Genomic DNA, 18087 nt, shown 5'->3' with positions numbered 1-18087 from the left:
AATGAAAGAACTTTCGAACTCACACTCTTTTTATATGTTGCTTTAGAACTCAATTTTTAAGAAAATATATATGCTATTGTTTCTTTGTATATTTTCTTCCATACAGGGAACCTATATATATATGCAAAAAGATAAAATATACGTTGCAAGTTTGACAGAATCATGGACTTGAAAATCTTAAAGAATCAAAGCGGACGAAATAAAAAAAGTAAATATTCTAAACGGAACAAAAAAAATGAATGAGGACCTGATCATCTTCTCTATTTAGAGAAGAAATTCAATCCAATTATTTAATGTGAGAAAGTTAGTGAAGAAGATTACTCCTTATCAAAAGATAAGATTAAAAATCAATTTAGATTATATACATTTAATGATTGTAATAAACCAAAATATAAAAACTACATCGGACAAAAACATAGCAATTAAAATATTTAAATAAAAACATATTTACTTTATTCCAGCGTGACACTAGATTACCTTTTTCATTATTGAAATGTGGATGGTCCCAATGCATGTAGATGTAGCCCCATGCAAGGAACAAGTGTGATGTGGATCCGGGGCCACAGTTCCACTCCATATCCGTTTTTGAACGTTTCTTTTAGGAAGCAAATGAAAATTATATTCAGCTCATCACTCATTCTTCACTCTCACTCACTCTTCTTATCTATAAAAACGACACTCTCCTCTCAACACCGTACTCTCTCTCTCTCTCTAAATTTCTTCTGTAGCTGTGCTGCTGGAAGATGAGTACTCCTTTGTGCATGCTTCTAGGTTTTCTTGTGATACAGTGCTTCGCGCATGCGGCGGAGCACAATGGAGCTTCAGTTCTTGAGCCGGAGAGTGTGAAATTGGACACAGGTGGGCTGAGCAGAGCCAGCTTCCGCAAGGATTTTGTGTTCGGAACGGCGACGTCCGCTTACCAAGTTGAAGGCATGGCCAACAAGGAGGGTCGAGGGCCCAGCATTTGGGATGCATTTGTTAAAATTCCCGGTAATTACATGTACCGGTTTTATTGAACAAATTTGTTTATTTAATTTCAGTTTACAGTACTATCAGAAAAATAATAGTTATATTTTTTTAATTTTTTTTGTTGAATATTTATTTTTTATTTGGATATAGGAATTATTGCAAATAATGGTACAGCAGATGTTGCTGTGGACCAGTATCACCGATACAAAGTAAGTTTGTTTTTCTCCCATCATAAATTTATCGAAAAAAAAGCGGCGCAACAAAAACGGTGTATTTTTTGGACCGAAACATTAAGGGTTTGAGTAGTGAAAATAGACTTTTTGCAAAATAAAGATAGATGTTCTAGCGAACTTCGCAAAAGTAAGGAGTTTTGTTTACTTAAGGTTGCCATTTTAATTTTATCGAAAAATAAAAGCTACAGTATTTTGTACGACAATTTATAAGAAAATAGATTATTTACAGTATAACTGGTGGATTTTTCATAATTCTTTTATTATTTTCTCTTTCCGCTTTAATTGATTTTTTATTTATTTACAAATTAGAAAGAAATTAAAGAGACTCATCTGCCTTTTGATGTATTCAACCTGCATATGTTGAAGCAGTTGTAAAAAAAACAGAGGATGCATGACAAACATGCACAGATCTAATGACCAAACCTCTACGGTTTCACAACAACCTTCACAAGTGTAAAAAAGCATAGGTTTAAAACACGACCAAGACATTACTTGTGATATCTCAATCTAATCACGCACTACATGCGTGTTAACTTCTTATGTGATAGGGCGTGATTAGTTTAAGATAATGGTGCAGTATTAATTGTTCAGTTGAATGAAAGTCCTTGTTGTGACATAGAGCAAAAGTGCCCGTTTTAAGTTTCAAACACAAAACCAAAGCAAATTCAAAGTAGATATTGATTGTGGTAGATTTTTTTAGGTCTGAAGTTAGGAAAATGAAAGTCTGGTTTTGTTGCGACAGGACGATATTGATCTCATGGCAAGCCTAAATTTCGATGCCTATCGATTCTCAATATCATGGTCCAGAATTTTTCCAAGTAATGATCTTAATCTCTTTCATGCCTCTTTCATTTCTCAAATTTATTTTGTTCTAAACTTCTGTTTCTTAATTTATGTAGATGGCACTGGGAATGTAAATTGGAAGGGAGTTGCATACTACAATCGGTTAATTAACTACTTGCTCAAAAGAGGTAAATGCCGTGAAACTTTTGGAACGGAGAGTTCTGATCATCTAGCAATGTATGACATACATTGCTGATCAAATGGTGGTCTTTATCATTCTATGCCCTGAGGGTAAAAAGTGAAGATGTCGCGTTTTTGTGGTTAAAAGCGCTGATGTATGACATGCATTGCTGTATGATAGAATTTTCTGTACGCTAAGATGGCGGTTTGAAGTAAGAACTACAATTTATGCAGCTATGGTCTTTGATTTTTATGTCTTGTTGTTCTGTAGGCATTACTCCATATGCAAATTTATATCATTATGATCTTCCCCTAGCTCTTGAGAAGAAGTACTTGGGATTGCTAAGTGACAAAGTGGTGTAAGTACTGTGAAAATTCTATCAAACTTTATCGTCATCCAAGATCGTATTTTCGAATAAATTGTTATACAAAAAAATGTTATGACAAACTAGCAAGAGTAGTACTGGAATCTGAGATGTGGTTCAATTTTGGCAGGAAAGATTTTGCTGATTATGCAGACTTTTGTTTCAAGACGTTTGGAGACAGAGTGAAGAACTGGATGACCTTCAATGAGCCTAGAGTGATTGCTGCTCTTGGATATGATAACGGATTCCATGCTCCTGGACGATGCTCCAAAGCATTTGGAAATTGCACGGCTGGAAATTCAGCAACCGAGCCTTATATTGCTGCTCATCATTTGATTTTGTCACACGGAGCTGCCGTTCAGAGATACCGCGAAAAGTATCAGGTAAAAGAAACTATTTTGTCTTAACATGCTGCTTTATATTTCTCCTTTGCAGTCTTCAAATGAAATGAGTAATGTGCATTCTTCAGAAAATACAAAAAGGAAGGATTGGTATTCTCTTGGATTTTGTTTGGTATGAGCCTCTTACAAGATCAAAGGCTGACAACCTTGCAGCTCAAAGGGCCAGAGACTTTCATGTTGGATGGTAACTATACGAAATGAATTCTATTCTCTGAAAATTTACAACAGAGAAATCATAACTAAAAAAATTGTTGGATTGGATTTTCGTAGGTTCATCCACCCGATTGTTTATGGAGAGTATCCGAAAACAGTCCAAGAAATTGTTGGTGACAGGCTGCCTAAGTTCACCAAAGAGGAGGTTAAGATGGTGAAGGGTTCAATGGATTATGTTGGAATCAACCAATATACTACTTACTACATGTATCACCCAAAACCATCAAAATCAAATGTCTTGGGGTACCAGCAGGATTGGAATGCAGGATTTGCTTGTAAGATGTTTTCCTCTCTCTACCTTAGATGCTTGTTTGAGGTTGCTTTTATAAGGAGTACTTATGCTCATACGCGCTTATGCTAGAAGTGGTTTCATTAGATACCAGTTGAAATTTTCTTTTAAATCCAAGTGTTTTCACAAAAGCAATTTGAAGTACTTTATGAAGAAGCATCTAACAAGTGTTTTTCCATAAAGTGCTTCTATGAACCCAAAAACACTTCTAACTCTTTTCTGCCAAATGCATACAGAATTGCTTTTGATTGTCAAACAAGTGTTCTCTCTTTCCAGAAGCAATACCAAGCTCATAAAGTACTTCTATAAACGCAAAAACACTTCTAACTTGTATGTATTTCATGCAATTTGCAGATGCAAAGAATGGAGTGCCTATTGGTCCTAGGGTAACTTAATTATGATCCAATCACAATAGTTCCTTTCACTTCAAATTTTCAAAACTATAGCATTATTCATTGAAGATAATTTGAACATTTTGCAGGCATATTCTTATTGGCTGTACCAAGTGCCATGGGGTTTGTACAAAGCTGTTATGTACATAAAAGAGCATTATGGAAATCCCCCAGTGATTTTATCTGAAAATGGTAGCACTACAAGAAAACTATAACTAGTTACTGATTAGTTTTCATTTTTCTTTCATAGTTGTGAAAGACTTGGTGCGATGGCAAGTGCCTACGCCCATGAGCGGTAGGTCTCGGGTTCGAGACTTGGGAGCAGCCTCTCCATAAATGGGGATAAGGCTAGCCGACATTCACCTCTCCCAGACCCTGCGTAAAGCTGGAGCCTTGTGCACTGGGTACGACCTTTTTTTAGTTGTGATTCGGTTGGTGTTCTTCGATTTGCAGGAATGGACGACCCTGGCAATGTGACACTTGCGGAGGGATTGCGCGACACGACAAGGGCCAACTTCTACAGGAGTTACATAACTCAACTGAAGAAGGCAGCAGATGACGGAGCCAATGTGATGGGCTACTTCGCTTGGTCGTTGCTCGATAACTTTGAATGGAGGCTGGGATACACTTCCAGATTTGGCATTGTCTACGTAGATTTCAAAACCCTCAAGAGATATCCAAAGATGTCCGCAAACTGGTTCAAGAAGCTACTTACCAGAAACAAGCATTAGCTTGCTTCGGGTCCAAGTTTGGAGAATAAAAATGTAACCTTTTGAGTTCTCTGCAGCTGTAACCTCCATTTCGATCAAGAAACCTAGCAAGTATTTTGGTATCTCACATTCTCTATATTTCTGGAAAATTACTATAATTTGCTTCAAACTCGAGTGATAAACTACTCTAATCTATGAGGGAGGACCTTCGAACTCGGCTATAAGCTATGTGCTCTAATCTATTTGGGAGGGAATTTAAACTGGGGTTACCAAATGAGAGGAGTTGGATTCGAGTATAAAGGTATAGAGACACTACCTAGTCAACTATGACCTAGAAGGGATTTTAGAAAGGAAACCCATAAAGCTCTATGACTAATACAAACACCCAAACACTTTTGTGGAGAATCATCAAACGCAACAAACAAATGTGCCGATTCCTTTACTATCAAAGCCGAAGACCATCCACCTCGTGAAACTCCTCATGATCTTAATTTGTTCAAGATCAAGTGGTGAGTTTTGGTTTGGAAGATCCAATTTCAATCCCTTAGTTTTTGGAATAGTGGAATTTTGACCAAATGATAATTAAATTGCTCTTTTTTGGAATTTGGCCTCATTAATTTGAATGGAACTCCTCATGAAGACATGTGTCACGTCTGGTGGCCCATTTTACCTTGGTGAATCATGTGCCACGTGTATTTTGTGTAGGCACACGACTCGTTCTAGTCAATTATGACTAGTTACATGGTCAAACTTTGAATTTCGACCAACAAAATTTCAACGTCTACAAATGCTACCAAAACCGCTTGCTTGTCTCCTGTAGGAGGTGTAGCTTGGAGTCACTCTTGATCTTTTTTTTCTTTTTTTTTCTATCCACTTATCTATCCCAAGAATATCTTGTGATTGACAAATCTTAAAATTTGATGTTGACATTGTACGTGTGCTTGACATTTGCAAAACCTGTGATTTGGAAATTTGGAAGTCATTCGAACTCTTTGAGTCTTCAGTGGATATGTGGATGCCAGACTTTGCTTTTTTCCCTCTCCATATTTTTCCTAATGGAATTGTAGTAAGGGTTGGAGTCTTGGACATTATGGTCGTGCTTGTTGATGCCATTCTCCAAACAGAAAGAAGATCTGTATAATCAATGTGATTATTTCCTACATACTTTATGCCACTTCGACACTAAATATCAGAAATTTAGATTGTAAGAATCATGAATTTCCATCATTTGGGGATTATTTATTTATTTATGATTTTTTATCCAAAATATCCCTTGAGTAAGAAAAAAATGACAAAATATACCCTCAATTTTGTCAAATCATTTTGACTCATTGTTTATTAAATTAAGAATATTTTTGTTATTTTGATCTTAATTTAACATAGATTTTTGAAATGACCAAAATGATTTACGATAGACAAATTCATAGACTATTTTTATCGATTTCAAATCTCAAAAAGACAAAAGTAAAAAATTATGTCAATCTCAAAGACAATTTTAGCTTAAAAAAAAGCCTTTATTTATTTATATAGGGCTTCCGAAAGTAAAGTTGGATTTGTTTACATATTGTTTACCGCCCCCGGTAACCCTAAACCCTAAACAGAAGATCGAAAAGGCAAATTGTTGTCGTGCGTGCGTTTATGATGATGATGAAAGTCGCAGTGAAAGTTGGGAAAATCCTCTCCCCAGTTGTGGTCAGAGCAAGTAACAAAAACCTCACAGCAAGAATTGCTTCTCTTTCCACCGCCACCGCCACCGCCACCACCTCATCCTCCTCCTTTGGTAACAACCCCTGCGTTGATCTGTATTTGGAGTCCTTTAATGAACCTTTTGACGACCATGAAGATATGTATTCCGATTCCTTGACGGATCCCTTTGGCTCCTGTGACCCTAACAAATGTCTGAAGTCATTGCTCCCGCTGGCCTGGTCCCACGATTCCCTTACTACCCTCAAGCTCATTTGCAACCTAGCAAACCGCTATGGAACAAGGGAAAGGGAATTCTTCCACACGACGCTGGTTTGGCTCCACAACAACCACCCCAAAACCCTAGCCTGCAACATCGAGGCTATTGCAGGCGGAGAACGTTCCCAGGTTTCTTTTGGCAGTTTAAGGGACTTCGTCATTATTCTGTACCGGCTTCTCCTTCCAGAAGGAGGCAGCCACAATAGTGTCATTGATGTTGCCATCCACAAGAAGGGTGTTCTTGAAAGGTACGAGCGTGACCCCAATTATCAGTTTTTACACAATCGTGTTTCGGATGTTTTTGCGGCCGACTTTAGGTCTGATTTTGAAAAGTTGAAGAAAAAGAAGCCCAATGAGAAAATAAATTGTGATGATTTTAGCAAGTCAAGTGCGCCCTTTGTCCTTGGACCCATAGCCAGAAACGGCTACACGTCCTACAATTACAATGCCAGCTGTATTGCTGTCACTACTATTCCACTGTGTGAAAGCATCGCGAGGAAGGTTTTTCCTCGCGGTGAGGAAGAGAGCGAGAACGAGGTTGATTACACACATAGAGTCCTGAATCGGCTAAGTAAAGAGGTTTTGGAGCCGGTGTGGGAGCATAGTCCATATTTTTGGGTGGGGTAACGTGAAAGCCGGCAAGTTCAATACTTCGGCAGATGTTCTTCTTCCCCATAAGATCATCTGCTCTGAACTTCAATGGAAGGCAATGGTGGAGGACTTGTCTAACAAAGGCAAGTTGAAGAATTGCTTGGCTGTATGTGAAGTCACGGGAACCTTGAGTTGGGTGTCGGTGGCTATGGGGCTATTGGTGTCTCAACTGAGTGATCACGAGCCCTGGAAAGGAAAGGTCATCCCTTTCACTCGTAATCCTGATAAGCTCCATCTCATACAAGGCAATGATCTCGAGTCTAAGCGCGCCTTCTTGAGCGACATGAAAGGCCTTGGAGATAGCACTACAACTCAAAAGGTGCTTAATTTGATTCTCCAGGAGGCCTTGAATGCTAATTTGAAGCCGGAACATATGATCAAGAAGGTGCTAGTTTTTGCCCACTTGGACTTTGATATGTCTTCCAGCCACGCGGATCACTGGCCGATTACTTATCAGGCAATGAGGAGCAAGTTTGAAGAGAAAGGCTATGTGGTGCCACACATAGTGTTCTGGGACTTGTCTCATGACAACAAGATCAAATGTTCACAACTATCAGGGATGACCACCTATAGTGGCTACTCCGATGATTTCCTCAAGTTGTTCTTGGATAGGGACGGGGATGTCGATCTGGATCATGTCATGGAAGCAGCAATATGTAGAGAAGAGTACCAAAATCTGGTTGTAGTCGACTGAGTACTACTCAATCGTGATTGATCATTCTTTTAGTTAGTTCAAGTCTTTTAAGTTATCATTTCTTCGGTCTCTGTTGGCTTTTTTCTTAATCTTTGTTCTTCTATACCTCTGTATGTTGGCACTTTTTTTAACTTTTGTGCTTGATCTTCATCGTTGGATGATGGCTTTTATAACTATTTTCGTTTTCGAAAAGAAAAAATGACAGTAAACATAACATTTTCGGAGAATGTTAGCAACCTTTCTTTTTTGTTCCTTCTCATTTCTCCCGTTTATCCTCTACATGTCCATTTTTTCTACAAAAGGTTAATTAAGTTTTTAAATCATTAGTTAATAAATGATTTAGGCTGAAAACACTTCATTAATAACTACGTTCACCACAGAGGAGGTTAAGATGGTGATCGGTTCCAAAGGATTATATTGTAAACAACCAATAATTTATACTGCAACCTAAGTTGCAAAATTTGGGGATAGGCTATTAAGTTTGCAATTTTTGAAATTTGGCAATGCACAAAATTAAGAGAAAGTCTGAAGATCAAGGTGAAACAGAAGCCCAGGGAAGATTGAAGATTAACCAAAATCACTAAGACATGGAACAAAATCAAACAGAAAACAAAAATAAATTGCAGGGAAAGCGAACCAGTTAAAGCAGAGCTAAAACCCTAATCACTGGAGTCGAGGCTACCGCCATTCCGAATCAAATTCAGAGTGCTAATAATTACATGTAAGACCACCAACATTAGAGCACTCCGTAATATATTTTAACGATCTGATCGCGTCTTCCCTCAAGTATTATGTCTAATCATCCAAAACAGAAACCTTATGACCGTTGGATTAAATGATAATCATTTTGTATTTCTTTCTTAACCGTATTTGTCTATTTTCTTCACTACAAAAAAGAAAAACAAGTCATTTTCAAAGAGAAAGTAATCACCAAATGGGTGTGGGATAGAGAGGGGGAAGCTAGCCAAATGTGGGATTCCATGGCTAGTTGTATCCGAAAAGTAGCAAAAGGGGTATTAAGAGAGTCTGAGGGCTTTGCTCCACACCAAAAAGAATCTTGGTGGTGGAATGAGGATGTACAAACAAAGGTTAAGGCTAAAAATGAATGTTGTAAAGCCTTATACAAGGATAAGACCGATGAAAACGGTGAAAGGTATAGAATAGCGAAGTAGGAGGCGAAGAAAGCTGTGAGAGAAGCTAAGCTAGCGGCTTTTGACGATATGTATAAGCGACTAGATACCAAAGAAAGAGAGTTGGATATCTATAAACTAGCTAGAGTAAGGGAACATAAGACAAGGGACCTAAACCAAGTGAGGTGCATCCAGGATGAGAATGGAAAAGTTCTTGCTATAGAGAACGCGGTCAAAGACAGATGGAGAGGTTATTTTCATAATCTTTTCAATGAAGGACGTGAAATGAGTACTTCTTTGGGGGTGAGGGGAATTGAGTAACACAGAAAAGTGTAAAAACTACTCCTTTTACTGCCAAATTAGGAATGAAGAAGTGGTTATAGCTCTGAAAAAAATGAAGCATAGAAAAGCAGTGGGCCCAGATGATATACAGATCGAAGTGTGGAAAGTCTTGGGAGATACAATTATAGCATGGCTCACAGACCTTTTCAATATGATTTTGAAAACGAAGAAGATGCCAAATGAGTGGCGAAAGAGCACTTTGGTGCCTATCTACAAGAATAAGGGCGACATACAAAATTGCATGAACTATAGGGGTATTAAGCTAATGAGTCATACAATGAAGGTCTGGGAGAGAGTCATTGAGTTACATCAAGGCTCATCTTTAAGTCCTTACCTTTTTGCATTGGTAATTGATGAGTTAACGGGACATATTCAAGATGATATTCCTTAGTGTATGCTTTTCTCAGACGATATAGTGTTGATAGATGAAACTCAGGAATGGGTAAATGCGAAGCTTAACCTTTGGAGATAAGTGTTGGAATCTAAAGGTCTTCGCCTAAGTCGGTCAAAGACAGAATATATATAGTGCAAGTTTAGTGCAAATGGAGGCCTAAATGAGTTAGGGGTGAGGATCGGAGACCAGGAAGTACCAAAGAGCGACTGCTTTAGCTACCTAGGATTTATCTTGCAAAAGAACGGAAAATTAGATGGAGACCTCAACCATATAATACAAGCTGGATGGATGAAGTGGAAGAGTGCATCTGGCGTGTTGTGTGACCGTCATATGCCACTGAAACTCAAGGGAAAATTTTATAAGACGACAATAAGGCTGGCGATGATGTATGGCACGGAATGTTGGGCGGTGAAGTATCAACACGTACATAAAATGGGTGTAGCGGAGATGAGGATGCTTCGTTGGATATGTGGGCACACGAGAAAGGATAAGATTAGGAATGAGGATATCCGAGGTAAAGTAGGAGTAGCCGAAATTGAAAGAAAGATGAGAGAAAATTGGTTACGGTGGTTCAGACATATGCAACAATGACCTACTAATGCTCCTATTAGAAGATGCGACTACGAAACAGAGGTCCAGGACCGAAGGGGCAGAGGAAAACCTAGGAAGACTTTGGAAGAAACTCTAAAAAAAGACTTAGAGTACTTGGATCTAACGGAAGACATGACACATAACCGAGTGCAATGGCGTTCTAGGATTCATATAGCCGACCCCACTTAGTGGGAAAAGGCTTTGTTGTTGTTATTGTTGTTGTAATGATCTATGAATGATGATATGAAATATAGATAGTTCAGATCCTTGTAAAAAGGTTACGAGTAGGCCTTACAAACTACAAAACGTGTGTCAAAAGAAGAGTATCCCTTGATTCGAAGTATATATACATATATTAATATACATGTTGCATGCGGCATAATATCTTAGTGGATTGAAATGTTGGGTATCCACCCATGCGTTCCGGATTCGAAACTTCTCCTCACTAAATAATAATAAAATCTGAAAAAAAAAAAAAAAAAAAAACCACCCTCTATACATTTGAGAAACCCAATAAAGAGGAAGAGGGGAGAGGACTTAGGGCTACGAAAGTGTAAAATTTCCCTAACGCCACTCTTTGCTTTCCTCATTATTATTGTGGTACGCGTCTCTAGGGTTACGAAAGTGTAAAATATGGATTTGTTTACCGCCTCCTGGCAACCCTAAAGCTAACAGGCGATCGACGAGGCAATTGTTATCATGATGAAGAGAGTTGCAATGAAAGTTGCCAAAATCCTCTCTCCAGTCGTGGTCAGAGCAAATAACAAAAATCTCACAAGAAGAGTAGCTCCTTATACATCTCTTGTTGCTGAATCATCAGTATCCACTGCCACGGCCACCGCCTCATCCTCCTCCTTTGGTAAGAATCCCTGCCTTGATCTGTACCACGAACTCGCGACGGCACCAAAGTCTTGTAAGAGATATCTAGACCCAATATTGCTCACGCTAGCCTGGTCCCACGATCCCCTTACTACCCTCAAGCTCATCTGCAACCTAGGAATCAGCCGTTATATCACTATCTTGGACAGCGGCTGGGAATCTTTCCACACAGCGTTGCTTTGGCTCCACCAAAACCACCCCAAAACCCTAGCCTGCAACGTTGAGGCTATCGTCGGCCACGAACATTCCGATGCTTCTATCGGCTGTTTGCAGGACTTTGTCCTGATTCTGTACCAGCTTCTTCTTCCTGAAGGAGCCAGCCGAGGTGATATTTTGTACAGGAGCACAATCGATGTCTCCATCCACAAGAAGGGTGTCCTTGAGAGGTACGAGAGTGACCCGAATTATCAGTTTTTACACGATCGTGTTTCGGATGTTTTTGCGGCCAACTTTAGGTCTGATTTTGAAAAGTTGAAGAAAAAGAAGCCCAATGAGAAGATGTATCATAATGAGTTTAGCAAGGCAAGTGCGCCCGACGTCCTGGGACCTCAAGCCAGGTACATAGGCAAGTGCGCCCGACGTCCTGGGACCTCAAGCCAGGTACATACCGTACGGTGCCAACAATACCGAATACGGCGCCAGTGTTGCGGTCGCTACTACTTTTCTGTGCGAAAGCATCGCGAGGAAGGTTTTTCCTTGTGAGTTGGACGTGGAAAAGGACGAGGCTCATTACACACACATAGTCCTGAATCGGCTGAGTAAGGAGGTTTTGGATCCCGTGTGGAGCATGGAGTATTGTCCACGTTTTTCGGTGTGTAAGGTTAGGCAGTATCTGGAGGACGTGAAAGCCAGCAAGTCCAAGATTGCGGCAGATGCTCTGCTTCCGCATGAAATCATCCGCTATGTGAATGATCCTCATGCAGATAACATGCATGATGTAAAATATTATTCCGATGTGGATGATTCCTAAATGGTTGATCGTCCGGATGTTGGGGACGTAGCTAAGCTTCAATGGAAGGCAATGGTGGACGATTTGTCTAACAAAGGCAAGTGGAAGAACTGCTTGGCTGTATGTGAATTCTTCACGGACCCTTCTGACGTGTCCGAGGCTGGCGTGCCCGAGGCTATGGGGCTATTGGTGTCTCAACTGAATGATAAAGAGCCCTGGAAAGGAAAGGTCATCCCTTTCACTCGGAATCCCAAACGGCTCCATCTCATACAAGGCGATGATCTCAAGTCCAAGCTCGCCTGCTTCAGAGGCACGGGCATCAGCGGAAATAGCGCGACAACTCAAAAGGTACTTGATTTGATTCTTCAAGAGGCTATGAATGCCAATTTAAAGCCAGAGCAGATGATCAAAAGGGTGCTAGTTTTTGTCCGCATGGACTTTGATATGTCGTCTATCCAGGCCGAGCACTGGCCGATCACTTATCAGATAATGAGGAGCAAGTTTGAAGAGAAAGGCTATGCAGTGCCACACATAGTGTTCTGGTACATGTACTCCCGCGACAGCGACATGGTCGTATCTTCACAAGTATCGGGGATGACCACCTTCACAGGCTACACCGACGATTTCTTTAAATTGTTCTTGGATAGGGAGGGAGATGTCAGCCCTAATCATGCCATGGAAGCAGCAATATGTGGAAAAGAGTACCAAAACCTGGTTGTAGTCGACTGACCACTACTCAATCTTCATTGATCATCCGTTTTCTTTAGTTTAATTCTTTTTACGGTGTCTTTTTTTCTTTGTTTTTTCTCTCCGTTGGATTTTTACTTTTGTGTTCGATCTTCATTGTTGGATGATATCTTTTTTTTCCAAAAGAAAAAAGTTGATATTTAGTAAAATTAACTAAATCATCCTCTAGTGTTTGATGAAGATCATCTTTGCAAAAGATTAACTAAATTGTAAATCATTTAGAACTCGTTTGAATGTGCTTTCAAAATGACTGAAAGCGTTTTTGGTATAAATATTTTTGAAAACAATCCTTAATAATAATGCTAGTAAATTCTGAAAAAAACACTTTAAAATGCTTCTTTAAAAAAACACATAATAAAACAGTTTAAATGCTTTTGAAACTTAAAAACATCTTTTTTCTAAAATCGCTTTCAATCATTTTAAAAACACATCCAAACGAGCCATTAGTCATCTAACTTGCTATCTAATTGTTTGGGCCCAAAATAATAGTTTGGGCCGAGGGTAGGATCACTCTCGGCCCAGGAGGCCGGGCGGCAAAAGGACCATGGATCAGTCAACCCGTGGGAGTCCAAACCTAGGGCGGTTAGGACGAATCCTAGTGCAATGGGGAGTCTCGACGGGATCGGATATCCAGGAAACTAATCCAGCTTAGCTAAGGACTAGGTTCATAGTCCTAGTAGGTGTAGGACTGGTTGAGGTGATCCGGAGAGGGAAACCTAGTCCGAGTAGGATGTAAACTCGGACTCAAGGTTCAGTACTATAAATAGGGGACGCTGTGCATCAGGAAAGCCCCCTGCAAATCAATACAAAATTGCCCTGCGCAAACTCTCACAACTTGAGATCTTTTCTTTTTCCTTTTTTCGCTGACACATCTTCCGTTGGCATCAACAGCACTGTGGAAGCAATCGGTGATATCTTAAGTCGGCATAGATAGCTCTGTCACCGTAGAGTCAGTCGGTCTTGCAGTATCTTCCGTTGGCATCAACAGCACTGCGGCGAGAACGATTGATTACCTATCCAAGTCTCGGTCGAGAAGGGTTTCTGAATCCTTATTGGTCGAGGTCATCTCATTAGCCTTTTCGGCGAAGTGAGGTGTTACAGTTATTATATTCGGCACGTTGAAAGCCGAATTCAGTTCGTGAACTTCGTAAGAATAGCAGCCTTGTCTTCAGGCTCGAGAACCCAAGAGGCCGAGACGTGTTCCTTTCTCGGCCGCAATCGCAAGACGCAGAAGTCAGTAGCGCGACCCAACGCAACATCAACAAATTTACTCCTCGGCCGAGCTCGGCCGACGAGTTGGCACGCCCCGCATTCACCGAATGACGTAGTTAGCTCATTAATTACTCGGCCTGCGCGCCACGTAGGCTTTGTAGTTTTTAGGGTCAACACTAATAAATAGTTGAACCAAGTTATTTAGTTAAACAATGAAGTGATGGCAACGTTATTGAACATCGATTAGGAAATATTCAATTTCTAAGAACATAGTTCATTCACAAAAGCTAGTGATGTTGAGGATGGACGGGAGATTCGACATTCAATAATTCATGCCATTCAGCCAAGGCAGTAATCAAGTAAATATCACAACTTAATTTGGAAACCGAAACTAAAATAGCTTGGCCTCAAAGCCAACATTGTCAAACAAAATGATTCAAATCCACCAGATCCAACATAGCAAAAACCCTAAATAAACATTTAGACCAACTACATTTCAAGAAGGTAACTCATTTGTCCTCGAGAAGACATGACTTCTGGCAAATTATCACTCAAAACTTCTGTTTCAACGACCGATACCCCAGACTCTGATAACTCCGTCGGTGTAGCCACTGAACAAGGTGCTGCCATCAGCGCTCCAGTTCAAACTCGTACAGTAGATAACCTGCAATTCAGATCACAAGTTAAACAAACCAAAACAATTAAAGTTCAAGCATTACTAATATGTACAAAGATTACGAACCAAATACAACCAGTCACCAAATGAAAACGCTAGTAATCATAAACCTACTATCGACTGACAACTTAATTATGTCTATGAATGCAGTGACGCAAAGTAAATACAGGCCGGAACACATTGTCAAGCACTCACGCAATGGAGTTCCTTTCCGCACTTTAAATGCAATAATGAATAAAAGGTCGTACCCAGTGCACAAGGCTCCCACTTTAGGCAGGGTCTGGGAGAAGTGAATGTCGGCTAGCCTTACCCCCATTTATGGAGAGGTAAGGCTAAACAAATATAGCAAGATTCGAGCAAAACACCAACACTAAACAAATATAGCAAAAACGAATACCACCAGAGTCAACAATACCAAAAGAACGTAAGTTCCATATTATGAGTTTGTAACAGGGGAAGAAAATATGACATCGCACAAAGCTCAGAGGCAATTCCAAACAAAACAGCATCATCAATTAGTGAGCAATGTGACTTTTCTTCAAAGAAAATATTTGTCGAAAGACTCAAAGCCAAGCAAAGCAGAAACTCTGTAGAGCAAAGTCAATGTGTATATAGGGAAGAAATGGCCAAGACAAAAACGATAATCTACCCTATAATCGATAACAGCACATATCAAATGCAAATTGCAACAAACATAGGAGCATTGTACCAACTATTTCGCGGTCAGCTACCATACTACTAATATCAATAAAACAGTTAAGATAAATAACATCTACGCACAATCGCTACATACCGCATTTGTGATAACAAGATTAGAGAAACAACAAATAGACGATATAATCAATAAGCAATTTCATCGAAACCCGAAATCACATTACAAAAGCAAATCACAATACAAAAATGAAAACAAGATATAGAACCAGTAATAAATCGAACAGAGCGAAAAAAAAAAAGAAGTATACCTTCTTCTTGTATGAAGTAGCAGCATGGGTATCCTCAGTCTTCTCAGCCTCAGTCTTCAGATCGACCTTCAACTCCTCCACAATGGACTTACTCTCCAAGTCCCAAATCTTGATGCTTTGCTCGGTTGCGGCACACAGCCAGTACCTGTTGGGACTGAAGCAGAGAGCGTGGATGATGGAGCCGGCCTCGAGATGATACAGCCTCTTGCCCTCCGCCAAATCCCAGAGCAGAATAACTCCGTCTTTGCCTCCGCTGGCGCACAATGAACCATCAGGAGAAACCGCGACGGTGTTCACATACCCATTGTGGCCCTCAAGGGTGTTCCTTAGCTTGCAGTTGGACAAGTTCCAAACTTTCACAGTCTTGTCCCACGAGGCCGAGACGATGGTGGGCTGCATCGTATTGGGGCTGAATCTCACACAGCTGACCCAATCACCGTGCCCATCCTGGTCCTGAATGGTGAACTTGCACTCACCGAGAGTGTTCCAAAGCTTGATCGTGCGGTCACGGGAAGCCGAGACGATCTGACGGTTGTCAATGGAGAAAGCAACAGACAACACATCCTTAGTGTGACCAACAAATCGGCGGGCGGAGACGCCGAGGGCCAAGTCCCAGAGGCGGAGCTCGCCGTCCCAGGATCCAGAGAGGGCAAACTGGCCGTCGGAAGAGAGAACAACGTCCTGGACGAAGTGGGAGTGCCCGGTGAGCCTTCTGCGGGGGACACCGTAGGTCTTCTCGTCTTTGTTGAGGTGCCAGAGGATGATGGACTTGTCGCGGGAGGCGCTGACGATCATCTCGGAGTTGTCGATTGGAATGGCGATGGCCGTGACCATGTCGGTATGAGCCCTCATGGTGCCGCGGAGAACGAGATTCTCACCCATGGTTGCTGGTGGTGGTGCGCGGCGGCGGGTGTGCTAGGGTTTTCAGAGCAGCGGGAGGCGTACGAGAGCGTGGAGAGGGAAAAACGGGAGAAAAGAAGAATATATAGGTGAGAGAGATAGGGTTTTGAGAGAGATGAGCCAGACCCAAAAACAGGGGTGGGCGTGTGGGTTTGGGTTGCTTTAGTTTGGTGACCCGGCCCGGTGTAGACGAGGCCCAATTAGATTCTAAAGTTTGGATCTAGTCTTGAAGACCAATTAGATTCTAAGGTGGGGCTTTATATTCTTTACTGGAAAATTTTATTTGAACCCATTTAACATTTTTTTTAAATTCAATTTACTCTCTTCAACCATATTGTTTTTTTTTTATTAAAGATTTAATATATCTTTAATCCCAAATTTATTACCTAAACTACCCTCTCAAACCCCAATTCAAAATGTAAAATTATATTTACACTCATTCTCTTTATAAAATAACATATCTAATTGATTTTTTTTTCTTTTCAAAGAGGTGTCATTTGGCCCTCTATAATTGCATATGCCATATAGGACTAGCATTTCCATTGCTGCTTTTTTTCTTTATGCTACCACAACCCATCCATGGACTTAGGATACAAGAGATCATTCCATATACTTGAATTTGCCAAGAGAATGTTATGCAAGCTCCAGTTCAATCCTTTTTAAATCGAGCATTTTCATGTGTTTTTTAAGATACTTTGAAGTGATATAGGACTGTGTGTTTTGCTGCTATGTTAATAAACAAATAAACAAATTGGAGCTATTTCGAATAAAAAAGGGTGCAAGACATGCCACCTGCTAGTTCGTGACTAAGGTTGTACAATCTTTATTTGCATCAAGAATCAAGTTTTATGTCTTTGCAATACTAATTAAAAGTATTTGCACTGGTGTTTTGGGGCGCATACGGACAGCAGAGAAAAGCAAATACAATATCATATAAAAAATATGAAATTTAATCCAAAAAAGAAGCAAACAAACAAAATATCCATAAATCGAGTCATACCGTAGTTGGAGGATTAAAAACTTCAAAATCACCATTCATCAATAGAAAAACTTATTTTTCTCTATCAAAGCTAACGTAGAATAAACAAAAGGTGATGCTAGGGTTTAATTATAGTATATGAGTCTATTGATAAATTTGATTTTTATTATTAATTTAATTTTGTACATAATAGTAATTATGCAATAGGATAAAATAAACGATTAACATTTAAAATTTAAATTATGTGTAAAAAGAAGTTAGACGAGTTTAAATAAAAATTTTCTTCCCTATTAAATTGGAACTAGGTACAACAGTGTGTTGGTTGTCCCATAACTAAAATACATTAATAAGAAAATACTGATGTCCCATAACTAAAATACCTAGAGAGTGGTTATTTCGTGTCAACGTATTATTTTTTTACGTAGAAAATTTAAGTATTTAAATTATCGCATTGAGAAGGAGACTGCTAAAATATAATATTTTC

General features: G+C 39.9%; 5 protein-coding genes across 5 annotated transcripts; 4 read left to right on the top strand and 1 right to left on the bottom strand.

Annotated features, from left to right (window-relative positions):
- The first annotated feature begins 623 nt into the window (after window positions 1-623).
- On the top strand, window positions 624-4657 carry LOC126625817 (beta-glucosidase 44). Its single transcript, XM_050294909.1, has 11 exons — window positions 624-990; window positions 1120-1178; window positions 1945-2020; window positions 2102-2173; window positions 2437-2524; window positions 2661-2913; window positions 3000-3115; window positions 3202-3419; window positions 3788-3819; window positions 3915-4017; window positions 4279-4657. Exons 1-11 carry the CDS (start codon window positions 744-746, stop codon window positions 4554-4556), a joined length of 1542 nt encoding a protein of 513 aa, XP_050150866.1. The 5' UTR covers window positions 624-743; the 3' UTR covers window positions 4557-4657.
- Window positions 4658-6091: 1434 nt separating this feature from the next.
- On the top strand, window positions 6092-7900 carry LOC126625827 (uncharacterized). The gene has a single exon (XM_050294923.1). It carries the CDS (start codon window positions 6174-6176, stop codon window positions 7122-7124), a length of 951 nt encoding a protein of 316 aa, XP_050150880.1. The 5' UTR covers window positions 6092-6173; the 3' UTR covers window positions 7125-7900.
- Window positions 7901-10790: 2890 nt separating this feature from the next.
- On the top strand, window positions 10791-12915 carry LOC126625822 (uncharacterized). Its single transcript, XM_050294919.1, has 2 exons — window positions 10791-11735; window positions 11779-12915. The coding sequence occupies exons 1-2, from the start codon at window positions 10999-11001 to the stop codon at window positions 12146-12148; spliced, it is 1107 nt and encodes a 368-aa protein (XP_050150876.1). The 5' UTR covers window positions 10791-10998; the 3' UTR covers window positions 12149-12915.
- Window positions 12149-12856, top strand: LOC126625647 (uncharacterized). Its single transcript, XM_050294677.1, has one exon. It carries the CDS (start codon window positions 12149-12151, stop codon window positions 12854-12856), a length of 708 nt encoding a protein of 235 aa, XP_050150634.1.
- Window positions 12916-14400: 1485 nt separating the features above from the next.
- On the bottom strand, window positions 14401-16697 carry LOC126625826 (guanine nucleotide-binding protein subunit beta-like protein). Its single transcript, XM_050294922.1, has 2 exons — window positions 15725-16697; window positions 14401-14750 (listed from the first exon to the last, which is right to left on the bottom strand). The coding sequence occupies exons 1-2, from the start codon at window positions 16604-16606 to the stop codon at window positions 14652-14654; spliced, it is 981 nt and encodes a 326-aa protein (XP_050150879.1). The 5' UTR covers window positions 16607-16697; the 3' UTR covers window positions 14401-14651.
- Window positions 16698-18087: the final 1390 nt, after the last annotated feature.

This window comes from Malus sylvestris, chromosome 6 (assembly GCF_916048215.2).
Source record: "Malus sylvestris chromosome 6, drMalSylv7.2, whole genome shotgun sequence".
Classification (NCBI taxonomy): Eukaryota; Viridiplantae; Streptophyta; class Magnoliopsida; order Rosales; family Rosaceae; genus Malus; species Malus sylvestris.
The sequence above is the reverse complement of the archived record's forward strand: the minus strand, read 5'-3'. Positions and strand labels throughout refer to the sequence as shown.

Bases quoted from the DNA above. Each gene is read 5' to 3' on its own strand.
- LOC126625827 (XM_050294923.1), top strand. From the start codon at position 6,174: ATGATGATGATGAAAGTCGCAGTGAAAGTTGGGAAAATCCTCTCCCCA.
- LOC126625817 (XM_050294909.1), top strand. From the start codon at position 744: ATGAGTACTCCTTTGTGCATGCTTCTAGGTTTTCTTGTGATACAGTGC. The intron at 2,174-2,436 runs GTAAATGCCGTG...GTTGTTCTGTAG, and splicing joins TAACTACTTGCTCAAAAGAG to GCATTACTCCATATGCAAAT. The intron at 3,116-3,201 runs GTAACTATACGA...GGATTTTCGTAG, and splicing joins AGAGACTTTCATGTTGGATG to GTTCATCCACCCGATTGTTT.
- LOC126625647 (XM_050294677.1), top strand. From the start codon at position 12,149: ATGGTTGATCGTCCGGATGTTGGGGACGTAGCTAAGCTTCAATGGAAG.
- LOC126625826 (XM_050294922.1), bottom strand. From the start codon at position 16,606: ATGGGTGAGAATCTCGTTCTCCGCGGCACCATGAGGGCTCATACCGAC. The intron at 14,751-15,724 runs GTATACTTCTTT...TCTGAATTGCAG, and splicing joins CTACTTCATACAAGAAGAAG to GTTATCTACTGTACGAGTTT.
- LOC126625822 (XM_050294919.1), top strand. From the start codon at position 10,999: ATGATGAAGAGAGTTGCAATGAAAGTTGCCAAAATCCTCTCTCCAGTC. The intron at 11,736-11,778 runs GTACATAGGCAA...ACCTCAAGCCAG, and splicing joins GTCCTGGGACCTCAAGCCAG to GTACATACCGTACGGTGCCA.